The sequence below is a fragment of the Lampetra planeri genome, chromosome 18 (genome assembly GCF_965212315.1).
Source record: "Lampetra planeri chromosome 18, kcLamPlan1.2.h2, whole genome shotgun sequence".
Classification (NCBI taxonomy): Eukaryota; Metazoa; Chordata; class Hyperoartia; order Petromyzontiformes; family Petromyzontidae; genus Lampetra; species Lampetra planeri.
In genome coordinates, this window is record NC_136124.1 from 4798664 (window position 1) to 4818570 (window position 19907).

A 19907-nucleotide genomic window follows, 5' to 3' on the forward strand; every position below is an offset into this window, starting at 1 on the left:
TTGGAGTTTGCGGTGTCTTTCTCCCAGTGGTCGCGTGGATTTTTCTCCAGGTCCTCCGGTTTTCCCCTCCACATTTAGAAATATGCGTTTAGAGCATTTGCCTGCTATATATTTCCACATGATAAGCCACTTTAATTGAGCGATCATTTGCGGCCAGGTCGCTTCTGAAAAAGAGCTATAGAGCTCAGTGGACCTTGCCTGGTAAAATAAAAAGTTTAGCTAAGTTTTTAGTTTATGTCAGCCATGAGAGTTGCTTGATCCATACTTCACTACACTTGTCAATGCAGGTGGGTGAAGGAGTCAATAGGACTAGTTCAGATATGAGTCGCCACCAATGTTAGCCATGACTGGGAGTCAAATTCAGGTAACTAAGTTCATAGCACACTGTGCTAACCATCGTGTCACTGCAACCCCCTAAAGAGAAACGCAGAAACAAATCTAGTGCAGGTAATTATATTGGAGTGGAGGACAACACGGCACATTACATGAAAACCGAGGAAACACACAGATGTCAAATGAAACTCACTGCGATTGAAACGGGAATATTGAGCATCATTGCATTCGTGCGGGTGCCTTGAGGTTGTGGAGTTTGTGAAGAGCTGATTGGGCACAGCCTGTACCATTGCTGGCAGGTAGAGTATCCCAGCCTCGGGAGAATGACCGTGGCTATGACAGGAAAATGATTATCGCCCGGTGCAAGATTCAAATTTTAGGACAGAAAGTGCTGCCCTGTATGAGATGACCCGAGGGGTAGCGGGAAACCAGGGGCATTTCAGAACTGCATCCAAAAAGGCAGGGAGGAAATGTTGTCCAAGACATTTGTGAATCGCCGCTGACAAGTGCGGCAATTTTCGCGAGCAAAACGCTCATCAGAGGTGGCGTGGCAAACACGACGGCGGTGAAGCCAGGCAACCTTTGCTTCCAGTGCTCCGATGCTGAAACGACATACCGCGTATTCATTTGAGGCCAAGTCGACCTTACGGTAGGCCCGTACCAGGTACAGATAGACCCAAAATGCCAGCCGCGTACGTGGACAGAATTCGAAATGGGGTCACCCCGGCGTTATAGCACAGTGCCGCTAACCGCCGCATCACCACTCAACGCATTGCGCACGGAACGTAATTAAATGTTGTTCTGGGGTTAAATTTGTTGCTCAAGTTGGCCTATAATGATGCCATTTTTTGCATGTGAAGGCTAATCACAAACCATCGTCTGATTTATGACGTTCCACATCTCTGTGTGGTTATCTAACGAGGTCAATGCCTACCTCTCGTAGTGTTGCCATGGATAACAATGACAGTCATTTATATTTCCATTTGCGTGCCATTATAAAAAAATAAGGCATTTCCGCTCGAGTAGAGCAGCCTGCAAACAGTACTCATTAATATGCACGGCCTTTATATGTTACCGATTCATTATACATTTGATTATCGAGTGACAAACTTAAAATATACTTCTCTTTGCTATCGGCTCGTAATTGAATGGTGAAATATATATTATATATCCATTATGGTACCAAAGGATAGGGGCCAGTTGGGGAGGAGTGGGTGGACATTAACTACAAAACCAAATTGAGCCCAAAATAAATATCACTACCTCTGAGCCGGAGAAATAAATGCCACTGCCGCCTTGTGAATGCTCGTGGCCCTTGATGTACATAAATTACGTGGAGTTTTGACGTTAATAACACGCCGAAATGAGTGCAATAAAAAACCGGCTAGCCCGAGGAAGGCGAGAGAGCACTTGACATTTGGGCACCGGGCTCCACAATGATTTGTCTTTGCACTGCAACTGATTAACAGGCGGGGGGAACGGCATGCTAAGGGAGTCACAGTGGGGGAATGTTTCGCTCATTCTGACCCTTCCCCGCCTTAACAACTCGGAGCCTAATGAGTGATGGCAAAACCACGCGGCGTTTAGGCACGAGTTTGCTTATCGGAAATGTGCTTTTCCTCCGAGAGCAGCTCATGTAATAAAATGCTCCAATTGACGACAAATCTTAAATGCACAAATTCCGGTGTAAATAATTATTGCACGGGGGGGGGGGGGGGGGGAAATAATGAAGGAAATAATAAATATTTAATGGGCCCTCTGAACCAAAAACTGCAGTATATTATGCTAATTAATTTAAAACTTTAATGCCAAAGCCATAATCATGGCAACACTATAGAGCCAAAACCATTTTCCCGTCTTTTCAGGAAGGCCATGAGATTTGCATTGAAACCCACGATTACAATGCTACAGGCCGAGTATAAGACTGCCGCAAATGAAAAAAAAAATCGGGGAAATGAAATTTTTTGGCAAGAATATCCCCAGAATTTCTAGGACACAAACCTTGCACGCCCTTAGAGTCTCTAACTCCCCTGCCAAATTAACTGCCTTCGATTCACCGACCCCAAGCTTTCTTTCTTTCTTCAATGATTACCTAGAAACAGAAAGGCAAAAGGCAATTTGAAAAACTTTAATCCACCTTATGTTTGGGTCGTAAACAAAAAAAAAAGGGATCATTACCAGGACTCATTAGTTCTACTCGAATGCAACTGCACAGCCACCGCAGAGTGAGAATTATGACTTACATGGCATCGAAGTCACTTTTGTTGCATTGTAAGCCTATGGTGATAAAAGAGTTTTACTAAAATAATCCGCCGTGTGAATGTGGATGCACATTATGGATGCACATGTAAAGAGACTTGTATAGAGAATTCCCTTAATACAAAATAGGTCCATCTTCGAGTATGTATTAAACATTTAAAGACCATTTACACTATGAGATCTCTTTTACCAGTGGCAAAATATAGTAGTAGGTTTTTACCCTTTTAAACTGGTACAAAACTGACACCTTTATTCAAGGCATCATGTTTTCAATAACCTACTACTATATTTTGCCACTGGTAAAAGAGATCTCATAGTGTAAATGCTTACCCCGAGCTCTCAATACTCTGATATTGCACTGTGTTTGAGTTGTACGCCTTCTGGTGTCATCTGGTCCAACACCAATGGGGACTAGGCTCTTAAGAAAGCCGTCTCGGGTGTGGACCAATCAACTTCAAGGACTGTGCATATTATTATCATTATCAGAGTTGCTTCTTTTTGTTTGCTTTTTTGACTACTTGTGTTGTGGTTATTGCAAACATGATGCCTTGAATAAAGGTGTCAGTTTTTTACCAGTTTAAAAGGGTAAAAACCTACTACTATATTTAAAGACCATTTATTTTGCTTGCGATCTGTATGCTGGCACGAAAGTAAATTGTTATTTGAAAGCTGACATGTACAGCAAAATCGTATACACTCTGCCACTTCTATGCTACCTCGATACAATGTATCGCCTTCATACACATAAACAGAAAAGAGAATTTTCAGCACTTAACTCGCCCATTTAATGGCCAGCCTTGCCCAGTTGTGTTTCGCTGCCGGCAATGACAGCCAAAAACTGCTTCCCCAACCTCGACTTTCTCTGCTTCTATTGCCTCGCATCATGCTCTGCCAGAGGCAAGTCTATTACTCGGCGGTTAATTAGCGCCACGATTATAATGAAGTAGGTTGGGGCAAGGGGAAAAACATGTCTTACTCACTTCTGCCCACTTGCAAATCCTCCATTGCCCGAGTCACATTGTTAAAACTTGTCAGGAGCAGAGGAAGGTGGCATTGGGAGCTGGCAGCACCGCAGCCCCGCTTGCGGGTGCACGGCTGCGGCGCGTTTAAAAAGCGTGATTTGCACACCCGTTGCTGAGCGTAAAGAGGGAGAGAAATAAAAAAAACACGGTTGAGTTCGTCGTCAGAGCGAGCTGCCAATGCCGGTCACTCGCGAGCATTAAATGTTTCGTGACAATTTCTTCGAAAAATGGACCAAGGGCGCGAGTGGGGTCATGGCCAAACGAGCCCCTTCGTACAAAGCACGGAAGTAATGTACATTATTATTTGGTTCTTTCGGTTAAGTCACGTCTAAAGATAAAATAATAAATTCAATTAAATAATTATTTAATTTACTTTAATTATTTAACTTAATTTATTATTTTATCTTTAGACGTGACTTAACCGAAAGAACCAAATAATAATTCCTGCAGTCACGAAAGTTCTAAAATTAAGTAATGTACATCTTGTGAAATTTATAATGGCACTCCAACAATGGGTGTTCTGCGGCTTAGTAAAACGGCCTACAATGAGCGCATGCCTTGTGTACAACTAGGATTCCACGTTTTTCTAATTTTGATTCATAATTCTTCGGAAATGTAGCCTCTATCCCACATTTGGGGATTCAGATGATTGAAATGTTCTCACCTTGAATTTGGCAGCCTTTATTGCAACATAATTTAGTATTTATCTGATTTTTCACCTTGGATTTTGGTTTTTGCATTGGAAAATACGATAGCAATAAAAGCACAGGCTATTAACATTACAGCAATGTCGGCTACAAGCATGCATTTTTATTACCAATGTGGAGTGGAATATTTTTCATGGGACGCGTTTTATTCACCACCGTACACAAAGTCACTACTTACATGCATGATGCACTGCCCGTATCATTTACTCTGCGCTACAGATACACGCCCGGACTATATTAAACCAAACGTGCGCACAGTGGGGATGCAATGAACGCAAATGCTTTGCATATTTGATGTGACTTTCATGACAATGACACAAATTGGGCAGCCAAGCCTAACACTGCCCTTTCAACACAGTTTGTTTCAAGCCAATAAATCCCAGCATATTTTCAGTCTATTCACTAGAATGTGGTTGCAATAGAGAATACAAAAGAAGCTATTCTTTTCGAGGAAATTGATTAGACGGTCAAAAGTAGCCTTACAGTCAATAAAGCATTTTAAAGCAAAGTAATGCATCACAACATACTGTAATGTTTTTAAGGTAATGCAAAAATTCCCTTTTCAAGTAGCCCAGAGGTCAGGGAACTGAGCTGACACAAATATCATTGGTTCGGGAAACCCGGTTCTCAAGTTGCGGTGAAATAATGGTCTCAGCCTGGCGAACAATGACTGCACTTAATTTGGCCACATTCCAGCATTTAGAATTAATTATTATATCGGTTTGACCATCATGTGCAAAACAGTACTCCCACATTGAGTATAGGTGGGAAAGAGCTTCCCTCTGCTGTGTGGACCAGATATCACTTGTGAGGGGATGTCAGAAGTAGCTCTGTAGTGTCAGCTTCCGTGGGTCATTCTCGAACACAAACGTTCTTCCTTCCGATATTAGGAAGCCACTGGAGCTAAGCACTTTTAAATCGTCTATATTGAAAAGTATTTCTTGAGAACTGCTTTTTGTGTTTAGTTTGTTGTCCTTCCCCAGCACCTCCGATTAGCACGGTTGGCTACGTCCGGTGCGAAAGAAGTTCAACATGCGTGCATACAAACAATTTTGGGATGGAAGGAAAACAAATATATATTCCTCTTCAAATTATCCTGATGCTCACACGTCCCTTCTGAAGTGCGGTCATCTTTAATATGCGGTCGCATTTCGACGCTCTCCAAATCCAAACCGCTTTCGCGTTACGTAAGCAAGTGCCCGATCGGACACGATTGTTGCCATTTGATGGACCAGCACGTTAGCCGTCACACCAGGTCGCACAAAGGCAAGCACCGCTCCTCCGACGGGAGATTGCGCCGATTGCCTCCCCCGGCGGATCGAGGCAAGCTCCCCCGTGCAGGTGCAGCACTGGTCGAGAGTTGTGCGTTGAGGCAGTGCTCACCCCCACTGGGCAGTTGCATCAATTTGAATTACAGTCACGCAATCCGTTTTTGTTCCATGTTATTTGGACCTGTCCCTTCATTTCACCTTTCTCGTAGCACTAAATGCATTTGAGTTATCGTCCTCATTGAGCCCTCGCAGCCACCCCCCCACTAACCCACAAATTCCAGCAACTAAGAAATGTTTACCGGTGCCGCGTTGCCACGCGTGATGGATAGCCAGGTTTAAGCGCGAAAAGAAACAGCCCCGTCCCACCCAGCCCTCTTCTTTAAATACATACCCGGCGGCAGGCAAACATCTGTTAGGACGGCCGCAATGTCAAGTGTAAATAAATTAGCTAAATCGCCGCGAACGTCTTTCACAACAGTTCCAATTTTCACGTAAAGGCCTGCGAAACAGCCAGCTGCCATTGTGACACCTTGCCTGGTGATAAACTTTGAAACACGCAGCGCCCGAAAGGATACAAACATGAGCCAAACACTTAAGTGCTCGGAACAATACAATACGATATCATTTTGTATTTTACGGCGTCTCAATACGCGAATGTTTCTGGACCCTGAAATGTCACCGATAATCCATCGCAATGATTTTCTCTCTCCAGCTCTCTCTTCAGTCAATTATATTTATTTGTTGCAAGCACCGCTTTGGGGTGGTGCGAGGGATAACAGGTCGCCCCCTCAGCGCTCGCCCGCCTTTGTGTTCTTGCACCGACGCCACAGGACATATTCCTAACACAGCCAACGGGGCTTTTTTTTCTCTCCTCATGAATCAAAATCTCCATCGACTGGAAAATATCTCCGTCTGTTATGATACTTTCCCGATTTTTTATTATTTTTAAAGCCGCACTTTTTGAAGGCCAGGTGCCAGAGCAGACGTCTTACATGTACTCGCAGAGGGCATTGCAAGGAATTGAGGTGGTGGGGTGGGGACGGGATTTTGCGTTGATGCCTTTTGATGAAAACATTTCATTTTCCCACGTGCTTTACTTGAAATTTAGCCAACACCAGAGGGCTTCTCCGTGTCAAGCCCAACACGGTGCTTATGCCATTGCGGTGTTTCAAGAGTAGGTGTTCATTTTAACATAATCCTGAAGACAGAACCTGAAGAAAGAAAAAAACCCCACCTATTCTCCAAACTTAGGAAAAATAAATGTCAACCGTGAGATTTTACAATGATTGGTGGTTTCTCAAGACTGACAGGAAATCATTTTATATTGCTTTAGAATTCAATTCCCGTTATTCCTTGTATTTGTGCAAATGTCAGCATGGGAGCAAAAAAAAATTAGAAAAGGGACCGTTATTTTTATTATATATACGAAATAGGCGCCAAGAATATCAAATACGCAAGAAATTACTAACATTATTTGTTCGTGAGATCACTTAAAGCACAGAAGTAAAACGTTTCATTACAGCACATAATGACACATTTTTAAATGGAACGTCTATTGAACAGCTTCCTACATTGCCATTACCCTAATAATTAAGGCGGCACTGCTGGGTGTTTTTTTTTGCCTGCAACCAGTCATGACGAAAAACCCAATTCTCCCAGTGGCCATAAACATTGATTTACCTCGAGGCAGTATTGTTGTGTAGCCAGAGGCAGAGGGGGGGGGGCAGCGGGGGGCTCGACGTCACGACGTGTGGCTTAAAATCAAATTCTAATTTTCCAATTCTTCCGAGTGTGGCCTTTTTTTTTTACCAAGCAAAGCTGCCGCTGGTAATTACCTCCAGATGTGAGCCTCCTTCCATTTCAAGAACACACACACGCCGGAAGTGCAGGTGACGGTAAAGGTCTGCCCAGCAGCGCAGGGTGCTCGCACACCAAATATGACGGCGAACTGGCCTCCAATATTGATAGGCAAAGGTCATCCTCGCGTTTCCCCGCTTTATCGCCACTGCATGCAAAAGCAAAACACTGCTGCCTCTGCCCACCTCCATTAAGCCCCCTCCCCCCTTCTGTGCTCGCCAAACAGAATGTTTCCCGTTAACGGTTAGAGAAACGTAATTTTTAAAATATATTTTTCCCACAACTCTTATGTAGACAGCGATACACATTTAAAGTAGGAAATAATGCAAAAATACTCTATGGTTTTTTCGGTAATGTCACGTAGGTAAAAAAAATATTAATAAAATAAATGAAAACAACTAAATTAAATCACGACGTTTCAGAAGCAACACAAGCCTCCGCCTTCAGGTGGAACACGCCACAGCAAAATCACTACAGTGTTTTTAATATTTTTTTTACCTTCGTGACTTTACCGAAAAAAACAAAGAGTATGAATCCTTGCAGTCACGAAAACCTAAAATCTAGAATTAATGCAAAAATATTTTGAAAGCTGCACTTTCCAAAAATACAAATGTCTGGAGGAAACCTAGTATACTATCGCTTTTATCATTTCAATGCAGCGATGCAAGTGTGTATTCCGCAGCTTAAAAAGAGACAATTGGGTGGTTATGTAAAGCTCCGTGTTCTGTGTGCACTGAGTGACACAGCTGACAGTGTGTTGTGTCTAACAAATGAGCAGCTCCTTCATCGTAAATCGTCACTTGCAGGTGAAAGCTAAATCTTGTCGGCAATAGTTGGTATAGCGACTGCGCACGGGAAAAGATGCTCAAGGCCGCATCCTCCATTTATTTTCTGGTCTTTCCCCCCCCCCCCTAACATTATTTCTTCCAATTGTGCCGTGAGTGTCACGTTATGAGAAGGTCACGTGCATTCAGAACCCTGACAGAGCACTGCATCAGCCTGTGGAAGGATGTATCGTAGAACTACTACCGAGATCCCTTCAAGTGACCTCTTGCATCCACACCAAAGGGGGGGGGGGCGGATGCAACACTTTTCGACCTGCCATGTCAGTAAAAGAAAACTGACATTCATGTGGGTTTTTTTTAATTCTCACATCTTTAATTTTGTTAAGTTAAATGGCAAAAAATAACATGTCAAGAACGCGGTTTAATCACGGTTGGTGACCTCGATTCTAAAATAAATGAAAAATAATATTTCTAAATTTTACTAGGTAAGGCTCACTGAGCTAAATAACTTTTTTTTCGGAAGCGACCTGGCAATCGAAAATTATAGCCCAACGAAGTGGCTTATCACGTCGACATTTCCAGCAGCGCAAATACCCTAAACGCGTGTTCATGAATGCGGAGAACCCCGAGAAAAATCCACACGACCACGGGAAGAACACACAGACTCCATATATACAGCAGACTTCAGGGTCACGATCGAACCCACGACCTCCTGTACACCAGGCGAGGTAGTTAACATCTCGCCAGATTCTCAGTGGTGCTAGCTCAGTGCTCTGGTCCTGCAAACACCTGACCACCCTCTTGTTTGCTGCCCTTGAAAGACCAATGCAATACTGTACTGTGGGCAAATGGCTTTTGGTTTACTCTGCCATGTACAATTGCACGTCGTATCTGCAATCAGCCTCAATCGGTGACAAACCATGCACAGAAATTACTATTTGTTTATTTCGGTAAAGTCACGTAGAAATAAAATACAAAAAATTCGTGCACATAAACTTCCATATGTCGGGGGTAACTGTCTGCGCCAGTTTATATATATATATTTTTTTAACAGGAGCCACAACCTCTCTCTGAAATGGTAAAGATGAGACTTAAAATCGCAGGCAGCCAGTGGTGGAAAAACATTTATCCTGCGAGGGCAGATGGACCATCATCTCCCCATCTGTGAGTCTTGCACTAGACCGCTGAGGTTCTATGCTGCTGGAATTAGCAATGTACCCTGCAGAACAGCATTTGGCCTCACACTGTTCATATTCTTGGTTCTGATGCTTAAGCATTTTAATTTAACTTGCATATCTTTTATAAATGCAGTTGAATGATCCGCATTGTGAAAACTGCCGAATGCATCGAATGTTTTTTGTTATTTTTACATTGAGACATTGGAGGGAGAGGCGGCGCAGCTGTTCGCGCTGTGCGCTGTAAACGCGTTGGGCTTGCCATGGTTAACACCAGTAGCAAGTGACATTTAGAACAAAAATATTAATTTATACTTAAGGAATCCGATGAGCTATCAAGCTATTTTTCACAAATGTCCAGTAGGACATTTAACCCCCCCCCCCTCGCCTTCACCAACCGACACTGACCAATACTCACTCATGACTGACTAACTTCATCCAACAGTGGATCAATAAAAGCTGCAAATTATTATTCTTGAAAACGATGGCCGATTCCATGGAAACATAATTACAGCAGCAACGCGGACAAATTACCAATGGCCCCCTTTATGCGTCACACCATCCTGCTGTAGATGAACAGAACCTCTAAAAGCCCACATGCTGCCAATGTTGAACGCCGTCATTATCAGGTTCGGTGTCCCATGCTATAATTCCATTGCCGAAAAATAGACCGCGTGCACGGAGTACAAATTGTGCGATATGTACTTTCGGCACCTCGAATACCAAGTAAACATTGAAATCTTTCAAGGCCCACGTGAGCGCAAGATATGCTTTGCGTACACGCGAATGTGGGGTAGTACACGCGTGCACAAACATGACTGCAACAAACAACCGTCTATTGTGTGATAGGACGTGGGATACGCCCCCCTGCACAGAGCCACTTTGACCATGCTAAACTAATTCACTTGACCCGAGCAATGCCCCGTCCACCTCCCCCATTTCCACCCACAGCCATAAAACATTTAAATCATTCATGCCCCAGACTGCAATAAAGAGGCAAATGTCTGCACGGAAACTCGCGCTGTGATTTGTCACACAGAGGCAGCGGTTTAAAGCGTTCAAGTCGCCCGTTCCCCTATTTACTTCGCAAGCGAAACATGAGCGTGTGCATTTTTTTTAATGCGCGCACACACAATGCGTGCGTAATGCTAGTAAACCGAGAGTCAACGCTACGTCTCGCGGTCACAGCCTGGCGGGAGCGAACCCAGCAACCGCGTGCCGTGGAGCGGCACTTTCCAGGTGATCGTCATTAGCGCTCGTGCAAATTTGGCCTCTCCTGACCCCAAAGCTCTGGGAGCAATGCATCAAACCATTTAGTACATTCGGTATCCGTGTAATTCTTGCTATAGGGCAAGGCAATCACAAAGGCGGTATGTTCAAAGACGATTATAGTTTGCAGTCGTTTCACAGCGGGAGGGGGGGGCGGGGAGATTTTGCTGCGTGGCTTCACCCAATTAAGTCATTTGCAAAGCAATTTACAAAAATTAAAAAATTTTGGACGCTCATGTGAGCACACTTGACCTTCTCTTTTTCAAATAACGTCACAGGATCTTTAGCGCCCACCGTGAATCAGACGGCGCGTAGCCCCCCCTTGGCTAATCGCGCCTGCAGTATTAACCAGGGCGGCCACCGGGCTTCACAAGCACGAGGCTCCACAGCGAGTCGCGAACGCACTTCCACTCGGCCACGTGACTGTGAAGCCCAAAGCGCGACATCGACATCACTTGAATGATAATTGGTTTTTAACCTTCTATCTGGCAACAAAACAGACACCTTTTTTTACAAGGAGTCATGTTTGCATAGACCACAATACCTGCAGCCATAATGCAAAAAAATATATATACCTGCAGCCATAATGTTTGCATTATGGCTGCAGGTATTGTGGTCTATGCAAACAAGACTCCTTGTAAAAAAAAAGGTGTCAGTTTTGTTGCCAGATAGAAGGGTAAAAAAACAATTATATTTTTTACTGGCAAATGAGGTTCCAATGGTGTAATCACTTGAATGCACAAGGCACCATTACCATGGCAAAGAGCAATATACCTTAAACTGTTCAAGCGGACGTGGGAAGGCAGCATCTCAGCACATTTGATTCAGACGTCAATTTTTCTTCTTTTTTTTCTCTCTCTCTCTCTTGCGGTACAATTCCACTAATCTGTTGCTCAAGTGGGCTTTGATAGCCAACGACAGGCTCTAACTCACCATATTGGCTATTGATCGGCTGGAGAAGGGCTCGAAAGGCGGGCCTGCGGGATACCTTGCGATTCTGTGCTGCAGGATTATGGTAAGCAATAAGCCGTAACGATCAAGAGTGAGTACTTGGTAGAGGATTACCTCCGGATCCCTGGACAGTGAGAAATTCCAATTAATGGTGGCAAATGGAGTGTCTCGGAGCCACGGAAATCGTTACATGGACCGGGTTTTTGTGCGTTACAAACTCGGGTTTTTCATTGTGTCCAATCTGTTTTTAGAACAAAAACCACACAAAGGACGTTCGCGCGTTGTGTGCGTTCAATCTGGCGAGTTGTTAAGATCGTGACTCTGTGTATGTGTCTTGTTGTTTTGCGTCTTTGCCAGATGTGGGTGTTGGGTGAGGAGGAGGGGGGGGGACAGGCCTAGGAGCGAGAGCATTGATGACAGCTGTTGAGAAAAGATTTGTTTTTTATTGCAGGGTTTCTGAGGGTTTGCTAAGAGCGTTCTTTCACCACGCTATAATCGAGTGTCTGTTATGACACGCCGCACCCACATGTCGGACTTTGTGAGAAACGCATAGCCCATTGAGATCTGACACTTAAATATGTGTGTGTTTGTAGAGCGTTGCCTATTGACACCGTGGGGACGCAGGCAGTGTGGTGGTTGGCGCGCTGCGCTATTAACCCGCCCAGTTCAATTCCCGCTCACGGCCACCAACACCAGTGACGATTTATCCGAACCCGGCCTGGGTCTCCCCTAGGTCGACTCAGCCTCAAATGAGTATCTAGTGCGGTGTGTACACATCGCAACTGAGGAGACAAAGGCGACCGGGCGTGGTGTTGGCCACCCACCCCCTCGTGTGCCGTGCCGGCCTTCATAGGTGCTCGCGAACAGCACTTGCCCCAACAGTCTGTTTAAGGCTATACGGGGGAGCTTTGTCTTTTTTGTCTTTTGCTTATTGACAACACTAGTGACGATTTTCTGAACCGTGTTTGGTTCCTACAATAGGTCGACTCAGCCATAAATGAGTACCTGGTGCGGTGTTTAAACATCGCCACTGGGGAGGCATGGATGACATGGCTCATATTATTCTAAGGCCAGTCGTGAGAGATTGCTGACAGCTCTTGAGAAGAGACAAACAGCATTACACTATAGTGAATAAACTGTACGTGGCAATGAACTAAATTATACAATAATAGACAGCCTCGACAGGCGAGCAGAGGTGGAATGGTTTCGGCAGCTGGATCGAGTGTATACCTGAATTTAACATTTTTATTTCTGCCAAAACTCAATAATTTCTGGCAGAAAAAAATACAAAATTGTACCAATAGATGTAAAATTCACATTATAACCCTTGCAACATCATTCGTTTCACCAATCGATTGAATTTTGCCTTCTATAAACAGACATCCATGGGCTCGAGGCATGAGATAATTCACACTCTGCCAGCAATACGATGATTTGTCAGGAATCTAGAATCCATTTGATGTTCGTCTTGTTCATTCCATCCTGTTTCGTGTATCAATCCTCATTATTTTCGTTGCCTAATTTGCACAATTCTGTTCACTCCATTACCCTAATCGCTCCTGCGATTAGCACGGCTGGTTACGTACGGTGTGAAAGAAGTTCAACATACGTACATAATTTGCATTAATTTGCCTAAAATATAAATAACTGCTTGGAAAGTGCACGATGCAGTGCACGTGTCGCGAGCATAAGGAACGATCTGAGTTGATGAATCGATGAATCATCGCATGCCTAATAGGCTCTCCCCTGGTTAAATGAAGGGCACTGGCTAATTAATTGATTCACCAATGCCAGTAGATTCATTTCTCCATTGATTAGCTTGCTTCGTTAGGAATTTAATATCCGATTACCCTGCTCTGGGCAGGTGGCACAGAGGTCAGAGCGCTAAGCCGTTACTCCTCAAATCCTGGGCTTGAATCCAGGCAGGCACCCGTGATTAAACCAGGCCCTCAAATACGGCGGCGAGTTTGTGGTCTCAGCCCAGTCGCCAATGATGGCAGATAAACAAATAAGAATTTTTTTTTATAATAAATATACAAAATTTGGCTTTTCAATGATTATTGCAAAATTCCAGCTCGAAGAATATAAAAAAAACATATTGCATTCACTGTCCTGCAACAAACAATTTACGTACGTGGGAAATAAGTTCAAAGCACATGCATAATTGCAGTGGGCGAGGGAGTATGCAATACCAAATGTGAAGAGGCTAAGTATTTTTCAGGAGAGATGCTGTGAAATTCTCTTTCAAGACCAGCCTCTGACACACAGGCTTGCACACTGCTCTCCAAAATTTGCAAATGGATCATTTTACAAGACATTGCAAAGAACACAATTGGGAGAAAAATGAGACCCAAAATATATTTAAACATTTAGAGTATATATCCAAATTTATTTTCCCAAGTCCTTTACCCAATGGCAGGTCTCAAAGTTCCCCATCCTCTGTCCTCTGATCTTGACCTTTCTTCTTCATTTGCCTTCACCCTTTCTTCAGGCAGTCAAGCGGCAGTTGTATTTATCCAACTCTTGCGTCTACATCCCTCCTTCCTTCCAGGACTTGCTCCATCAAGCTCCCACCTCTGAGAATGTGCCCAAATCCAAACTCTACGCCATTTCTGGATCGTTGGGACGAGGGCTCCTGCGCCCAAAATTACCACGGAAAACTCTATCCCCTTACAGGAGCAAGGCAAGGTCGGCGTGATTTTTAACGTGGGCACGGACGACATGGTGATCACGGAGGACGACGCGCTGGTAAACGACGGCCGGTACCACGTGGTGAGGTTCACCCGCAGCGGAGGCAACGCCACCTTGCAGCTTGACCAGCTGCCCGTCAAAGAGCGCTCCCCTTCAGGTACGTGGGACAACAATCGCCTCGAGCTGCTCGCCCCACACACTCTCCCCACTTTAGCCATTCCACGGCCCAGCAGGCGCCACCACGCACACGCGCATAGCCAGTTACTAGGCAATGGTGCAGGCTGGCCTGGGACTTTTCGGCCGCTATTCACATTCGAGCGCATATGGTGCACACGTCGGTGACAACAACCGCTGCCGCCGCCGCCATTCGCCACTAAATGGTGGCGAGATGTTAACTCCCTCGCCTGGTATGCAGAAGGTCGTGGGTTTGATCGCGACCCCTGACGCCTGCTGCTGTATATTTGAAGCGTGTATGTTCTCGTGGCCGTGTGGATTTTTCTCCAGGTCCTCTGGTTTTTTCCCTCCACATTTAGAATCCATGTGCGTTTAAAGTATTTGTCTGCTATAAATGTCCACCTGATAAGCCACTTCGTTGCGCTATCATTTGTGGCCAGGTCGCTTCTGAAAAATAGCTGTATAGCTCAGTGAGCCTTACCTGGTGAAATAAAAAAAAAGTTCTGAGTGACGGTGACGTCACCACAGCATCTTCTTGGTTCTTTCGGTAAAGTCACGTAGAAGGGAAGTAATAAAATAATAAAAATAAAACATAATAAAATAATTCTCACGACGTTTCGGCCACAACGCAAGCAGCCGTCCTCTTGCGTTGTGGCCGAAACGTCGTGAGAATTATTTTATTATGTTTTATTTTTATTATTTTATTACTTCCCTTCTACGTGACATTACCGTAAGAACCAAGAAGATGAATCCCTGCAGTCACGAAAGCTTTAAATCGAAAAGTCACCACAGCACTTGTGCCAAGCTAGGTGCCCTTTGAGGCCATGTAGCGTGTCGTAGGCTTGCTGGCAAGAGGTCTCAGGACAGGCCCGGATTGACCGTCTAAGATGACTGCCAAACACACACCACCTGTGCTCTGACCTGTGCCAACGAGCATTGTTGTGAGCATTGCTCTTCTGACCTGTTGTTGTGGGTGTGTGGCTACCCTCCAATTGCCCAGCAGCATCCTTCACGAGTCTCCTCCATAGCACACACACACACGCTGTGTGCTTTTAGACGCAGAGCGTGTCTGTCATTAAGAGCCAGGTAGCTTACTCACTATTGTGTGTAAGAATTATAATGTGGAGAATCACCAATGGGTGTGTCTTAATTTCGGTACGGTATAACAATGTGATTTTTCGGGATATACAGCTAGATGTTATTTATTCTGTGCATGTGTATGTTGAACTTCTTTCACACCGTACGCAGCCAACCGAGCTAATCGGAGGTGCGGCGGGGGGAAGGCACAAACTAAACACAAAAAGCAATTACAAACAAATGAGTTTTCAATCTCAATTTAAAACCGATGTCAAATTCGCTGCCATTCGGCGCCATGGTTATTGTGGAAGACCTGATCACTTGGGAACTGGTTTGAGAGAGACCAACCTCCAAAAAAAAACAAATAAACTTTGCCCGACAGAATGCCAAGAATAGCGGCGCAAAGGGAGCCACTGACTCAAATGTGCGCGCTGTGTGGAGCGCGCACGTGTGGCTCATTATCCGTGGGTTATACAACCTCCCAACGGGCTGTCACCCTGAGCTCACCCTTCATGCAGACAAGCCACCGTCTTGAGTGCTTTAAATAGCGAGAATATGCTCGTTTGTGGCACTGTAAATTACCCAACGAACCGTAGCGGTGAACGATGGTGTTGGCTGTGGCACACACAGTTGGCTATAGGCAACGGTGACATGGCGATTGAAGTCGATGCTTACCGCTTGCGACAATGCGCAGAATAAGGCACTGGGAAATTATTACACGATTTCTATGAGCAAAGAGAAAGTCGCAGTGATTTGCTGCTCAAATGAGCACTTGAGGCAGTGCTCATCTTGCCGTTTACAGCCCTGAGCTCAGAGGTGGAAATTACAAATTCCTATGATGGCGCGAGTCTCTTCATAGGACAACCGCTGCAGACTCCTCCGCAACGTAGTACGTATTTTATCGACCCAGGGAGAGATGACGGGCTGAGTCAACAACCTCCGACCAGGACTTGAACTCGCAACCCTCCGGTTGAGATGCCGCCTGCTCAACCACTGAGCCACCTGGGCGGATGTTTGGATTCGTATTCCTTGCACGTCATTAGTCCACGTGACCGCTTGCAATCACTGTTGGCGGTACAGTTGAACCGCAGTGTCACCAAATTAACACGTAGGCTTTCGCGACCAATATTATTCATAATCAACGTTTTTGGGTTTAGATCGCGTTATTTATAAATGTGTCGTAACCCTCCACCACCCGACACGGCCAATCAGTAAAAAAAGTGTCACGTTGACAAAAGACAAATAGTTCACTGCTTTAGCCCACCGGTGTGTTGAAGCGTGAAACTCAAATTGTAAATTGTTGTGGTTTCATGCTTCAACACACCGGTGGGCTAAAGCAGTGAACTATTTGTCTCTTGTCAACGTGACACTTTTTTTACTGATTGGCCGTGTCGGGTGGTGGAGGGTTACGACACATTTATAAATAACGCGATCTAAACCCAAAAACGTTGATTATGAAAGTGTCACCAAAGTTATACATTCCCGAATCGAAATTACAACCCGGAGTTTTGACAAATCACCAAATCTCGAGGTGCGATGAAGTCGTTTCAGGACGAGTTTACAAAAAACTTTCCAAAGTAAATTTCGATTTAAAGCTTTCGTGACTGCAGGGATTCATATTCTTAGTTCTTTCCCTTCTACGTGACTTTACCGAAAGAACTAAGAATATACTTTCCATAGTGTTGCCGCAAACGAACAGGCATGGGTCGGTTAATACAAAAAAAACACGAACCCTTATTACAATGATTCCGTGCACTTGCGAGTACCTTGACCCATGCCCCAAATTATATCAAAGTACATCCAAATGCAGCTGTGTGGAGTGGGCACTATTTCCCGTGCTATAATTCACCATGCCAGCAACGGCTCGTAAATCTGAATGCGCAAAAGAAATTTACTTTCAAGCCTTGTGCGAGGGGTAATTCGATAGATATATCAATGCAGCCAAAAAGGATTATGGTGAAAGTGATGATCAAATGGTGAGGAGGAGCAATGCAACCGGGGCACGCACGCAAGAGAGATGGATTTCAGCTCTGCAGTGGCAGAAGTGATGACACAAGCAGAGTGAAGGCTCTTCATTCACCAGCAGAAGGAGAATGGCAGATGATGGTCTATCAAAAGACAGCACGCTCTGTGTCTGGTCTATGCGTACGGATATTGAGTTGTGCGAAATGAAATGTAGCGCGGCATCAAACTGTAATGTCCCAACGCAATTAATCCTTGTGTGTGAAAATTATGAGGCATATCAAGACCAATACGACTATTAGGTACGTTTTGGCATCCGTCCAAAATGATTTTTCTTAACAATGGCATTATAAATGGCCACTAGAAATTAAATGAAAATAAATAGCTCTCCCGCTATATTTCTCCTGCCTCAGCAGTTCTCCTACTGTGTTTTCTTCACCTGAAGACGATTACTTGTGTTGCGATCGAAACGTCGTGATGTTTATTTTTTATTTTTCTATCTCCGTGACTTTACCGAAAGACCCATATAGTCGAAAGTACACTGCTAAATCATATATGTATTTGTTTTAATTGGCTTACACACAGTTCAAAACAGCAGACATGAACAACCCAACTCCACTTATAAACGCGAGAGATAAAAGGGAAGGGGAGGCACAGCACAAATGAGGGCAGGGAAAGGGAGGAGGAAACAGGATAACCGCAGAGATTTCTGCAGAGACTACATGAATAGATCACTATTCCTTCGAGCAAAAGAAAATACATTAAACTGCCCAAATCAATTTGTTTCTCGCTTGCTTCGCTGCAGCAACAAACACACACAAATGGTGGAGGCCGGAGCTTGCAGGGTGCAGCACAGGACGGGGAAAATATGGAGGACTGCTGCTGCTGCTGCTAACAACCACGACTTGGTTTTTTTCCTATTCCTCTTGCCTGAAGCTCAAGCATATCCAGTGCTTCATTACGCAGCGTTCCTGACATAATGTGGCAGCAGCGCAGAGTAATACCGGTACAATATGCTCCGAGAACGGAGGTAACGGGGAAAAATAGAATATGGCTCGGCTGAAACACGCCAATATCCTCTTATTGAACACAAGGGGAGCTTTATCATTCGCCCGATATTATTCCATTACAGTCCTTAAGAAAATACGGTTTAATCTCAGAGATGTGAACGTGCAACAAAGACGCACATAGTGGACCAAGAAGAAAAGAAAGATAGAGAGGAGGAGGAAGAGAGAAAAAACTGGGAGACTGGTTTATTTTCCCCATACAGATACAAACATTCTCGTGGCCTACATTGGATAAATGCCTTGGGCAAAATAAAAAAAATAAAGAGCTGGAGGAAAAGTTTCAATCTGATAGCTCTCGCAACAGAAAAGTGCACGGAGTTTTTTTTTTGTATTTAAACCCGGTTCTTTCTGCCGTAGAATTTGCCACAGGCCAACGCTCACAAACACGGGGCCTGGAGCCGGCTGATAAGACCACGGTCGCTCCGTTAACCCCTTGTTCTCTCCCCATTTTATCGGCAGTTTCGCAATCAGGCTACCGGCCGCCGTTACTGGTGTATGTGCCTCTTCATTAACACTCTCCCTAGGATTGGGTTTACGAGGACCTGAGACGCTTCACCGAGAAAAATTACAATAAAATCTTATGGTGCGGGAGAAAATTCCTCAGACTGGGCTTGTATGCTGCAGTGCATCCTCTAGAAACTATAAACTAAACTTTGTATTTTTTTTACCAGGAAAGGCACACTGAGCTATATATATTGCTCTTTTTCAGAAGCGATCTGGCCACACATGATAACTCAATCAAGTGGCCTATCATGTGGAAATTTATAGCAGCCAAATACTCTAAACGCATGTTGTTGATTCTAAATGTAGAGGGAAAATCCAGAGGGGACCAGGAGAAAAATCCACGTGACAACAGGGAGAACATGCAAACTCCAACGATACAGCAGGCGTCAGGGTCTGGATCGAACCCACGACCTCCTGTATACTAGGCGAGGTAGTTAACATCTCACCACTGTGGCGCCCCAACTAGGAGTGCTTTCGTGAAAATTGTGTTGTAGGCAAGTGAATGCAAATGGCTGATAAAGATGCATCCGCAAACAGCAGCTCGCATACACCGTAAGCGATAGGGAGTTGATAAAACAACACTGATACATCTCGTCCACACCAAGTCATTATAGCCTTGCTCGTTAAAAAAAGACTCGTTCATGCATTTCGATTACACATTCAATATCAATAAGTGCTGTTAGTTAGTTTGACACATAGGCTTTCGCGACCAATATTATTCTGGCAAAAATCGCCCGATGATGCTGGATGTAATTACCAGCAAAAGACATTGTAGTCAAATTGTAAATGTTGTGGATTTACTC

General features: G+C 44.5%; 1 protein-coding gene across 1 annotated transcript in view; it reads left to right on the forward strand.

Annotated features, from left to right (window-relative positions):
• The window catches only part of LOC144723519 (neurexin-1-like), a 365717-nt gene that overhangs the window by 325210 nt on the left and 20600 nt on the right, over positions 1-19907 (forward strand). Inside the window, exon 18 of the mRNA XM_078602336.1 lies at positions 14306-14477. Within this exon, the coding sequence (XP_078458462.1) occupies positions 14306-14477 (172 nt within the window). The remainder of the gene's footprint in view (positions 1-14305; positions 14478-19907) is intronic.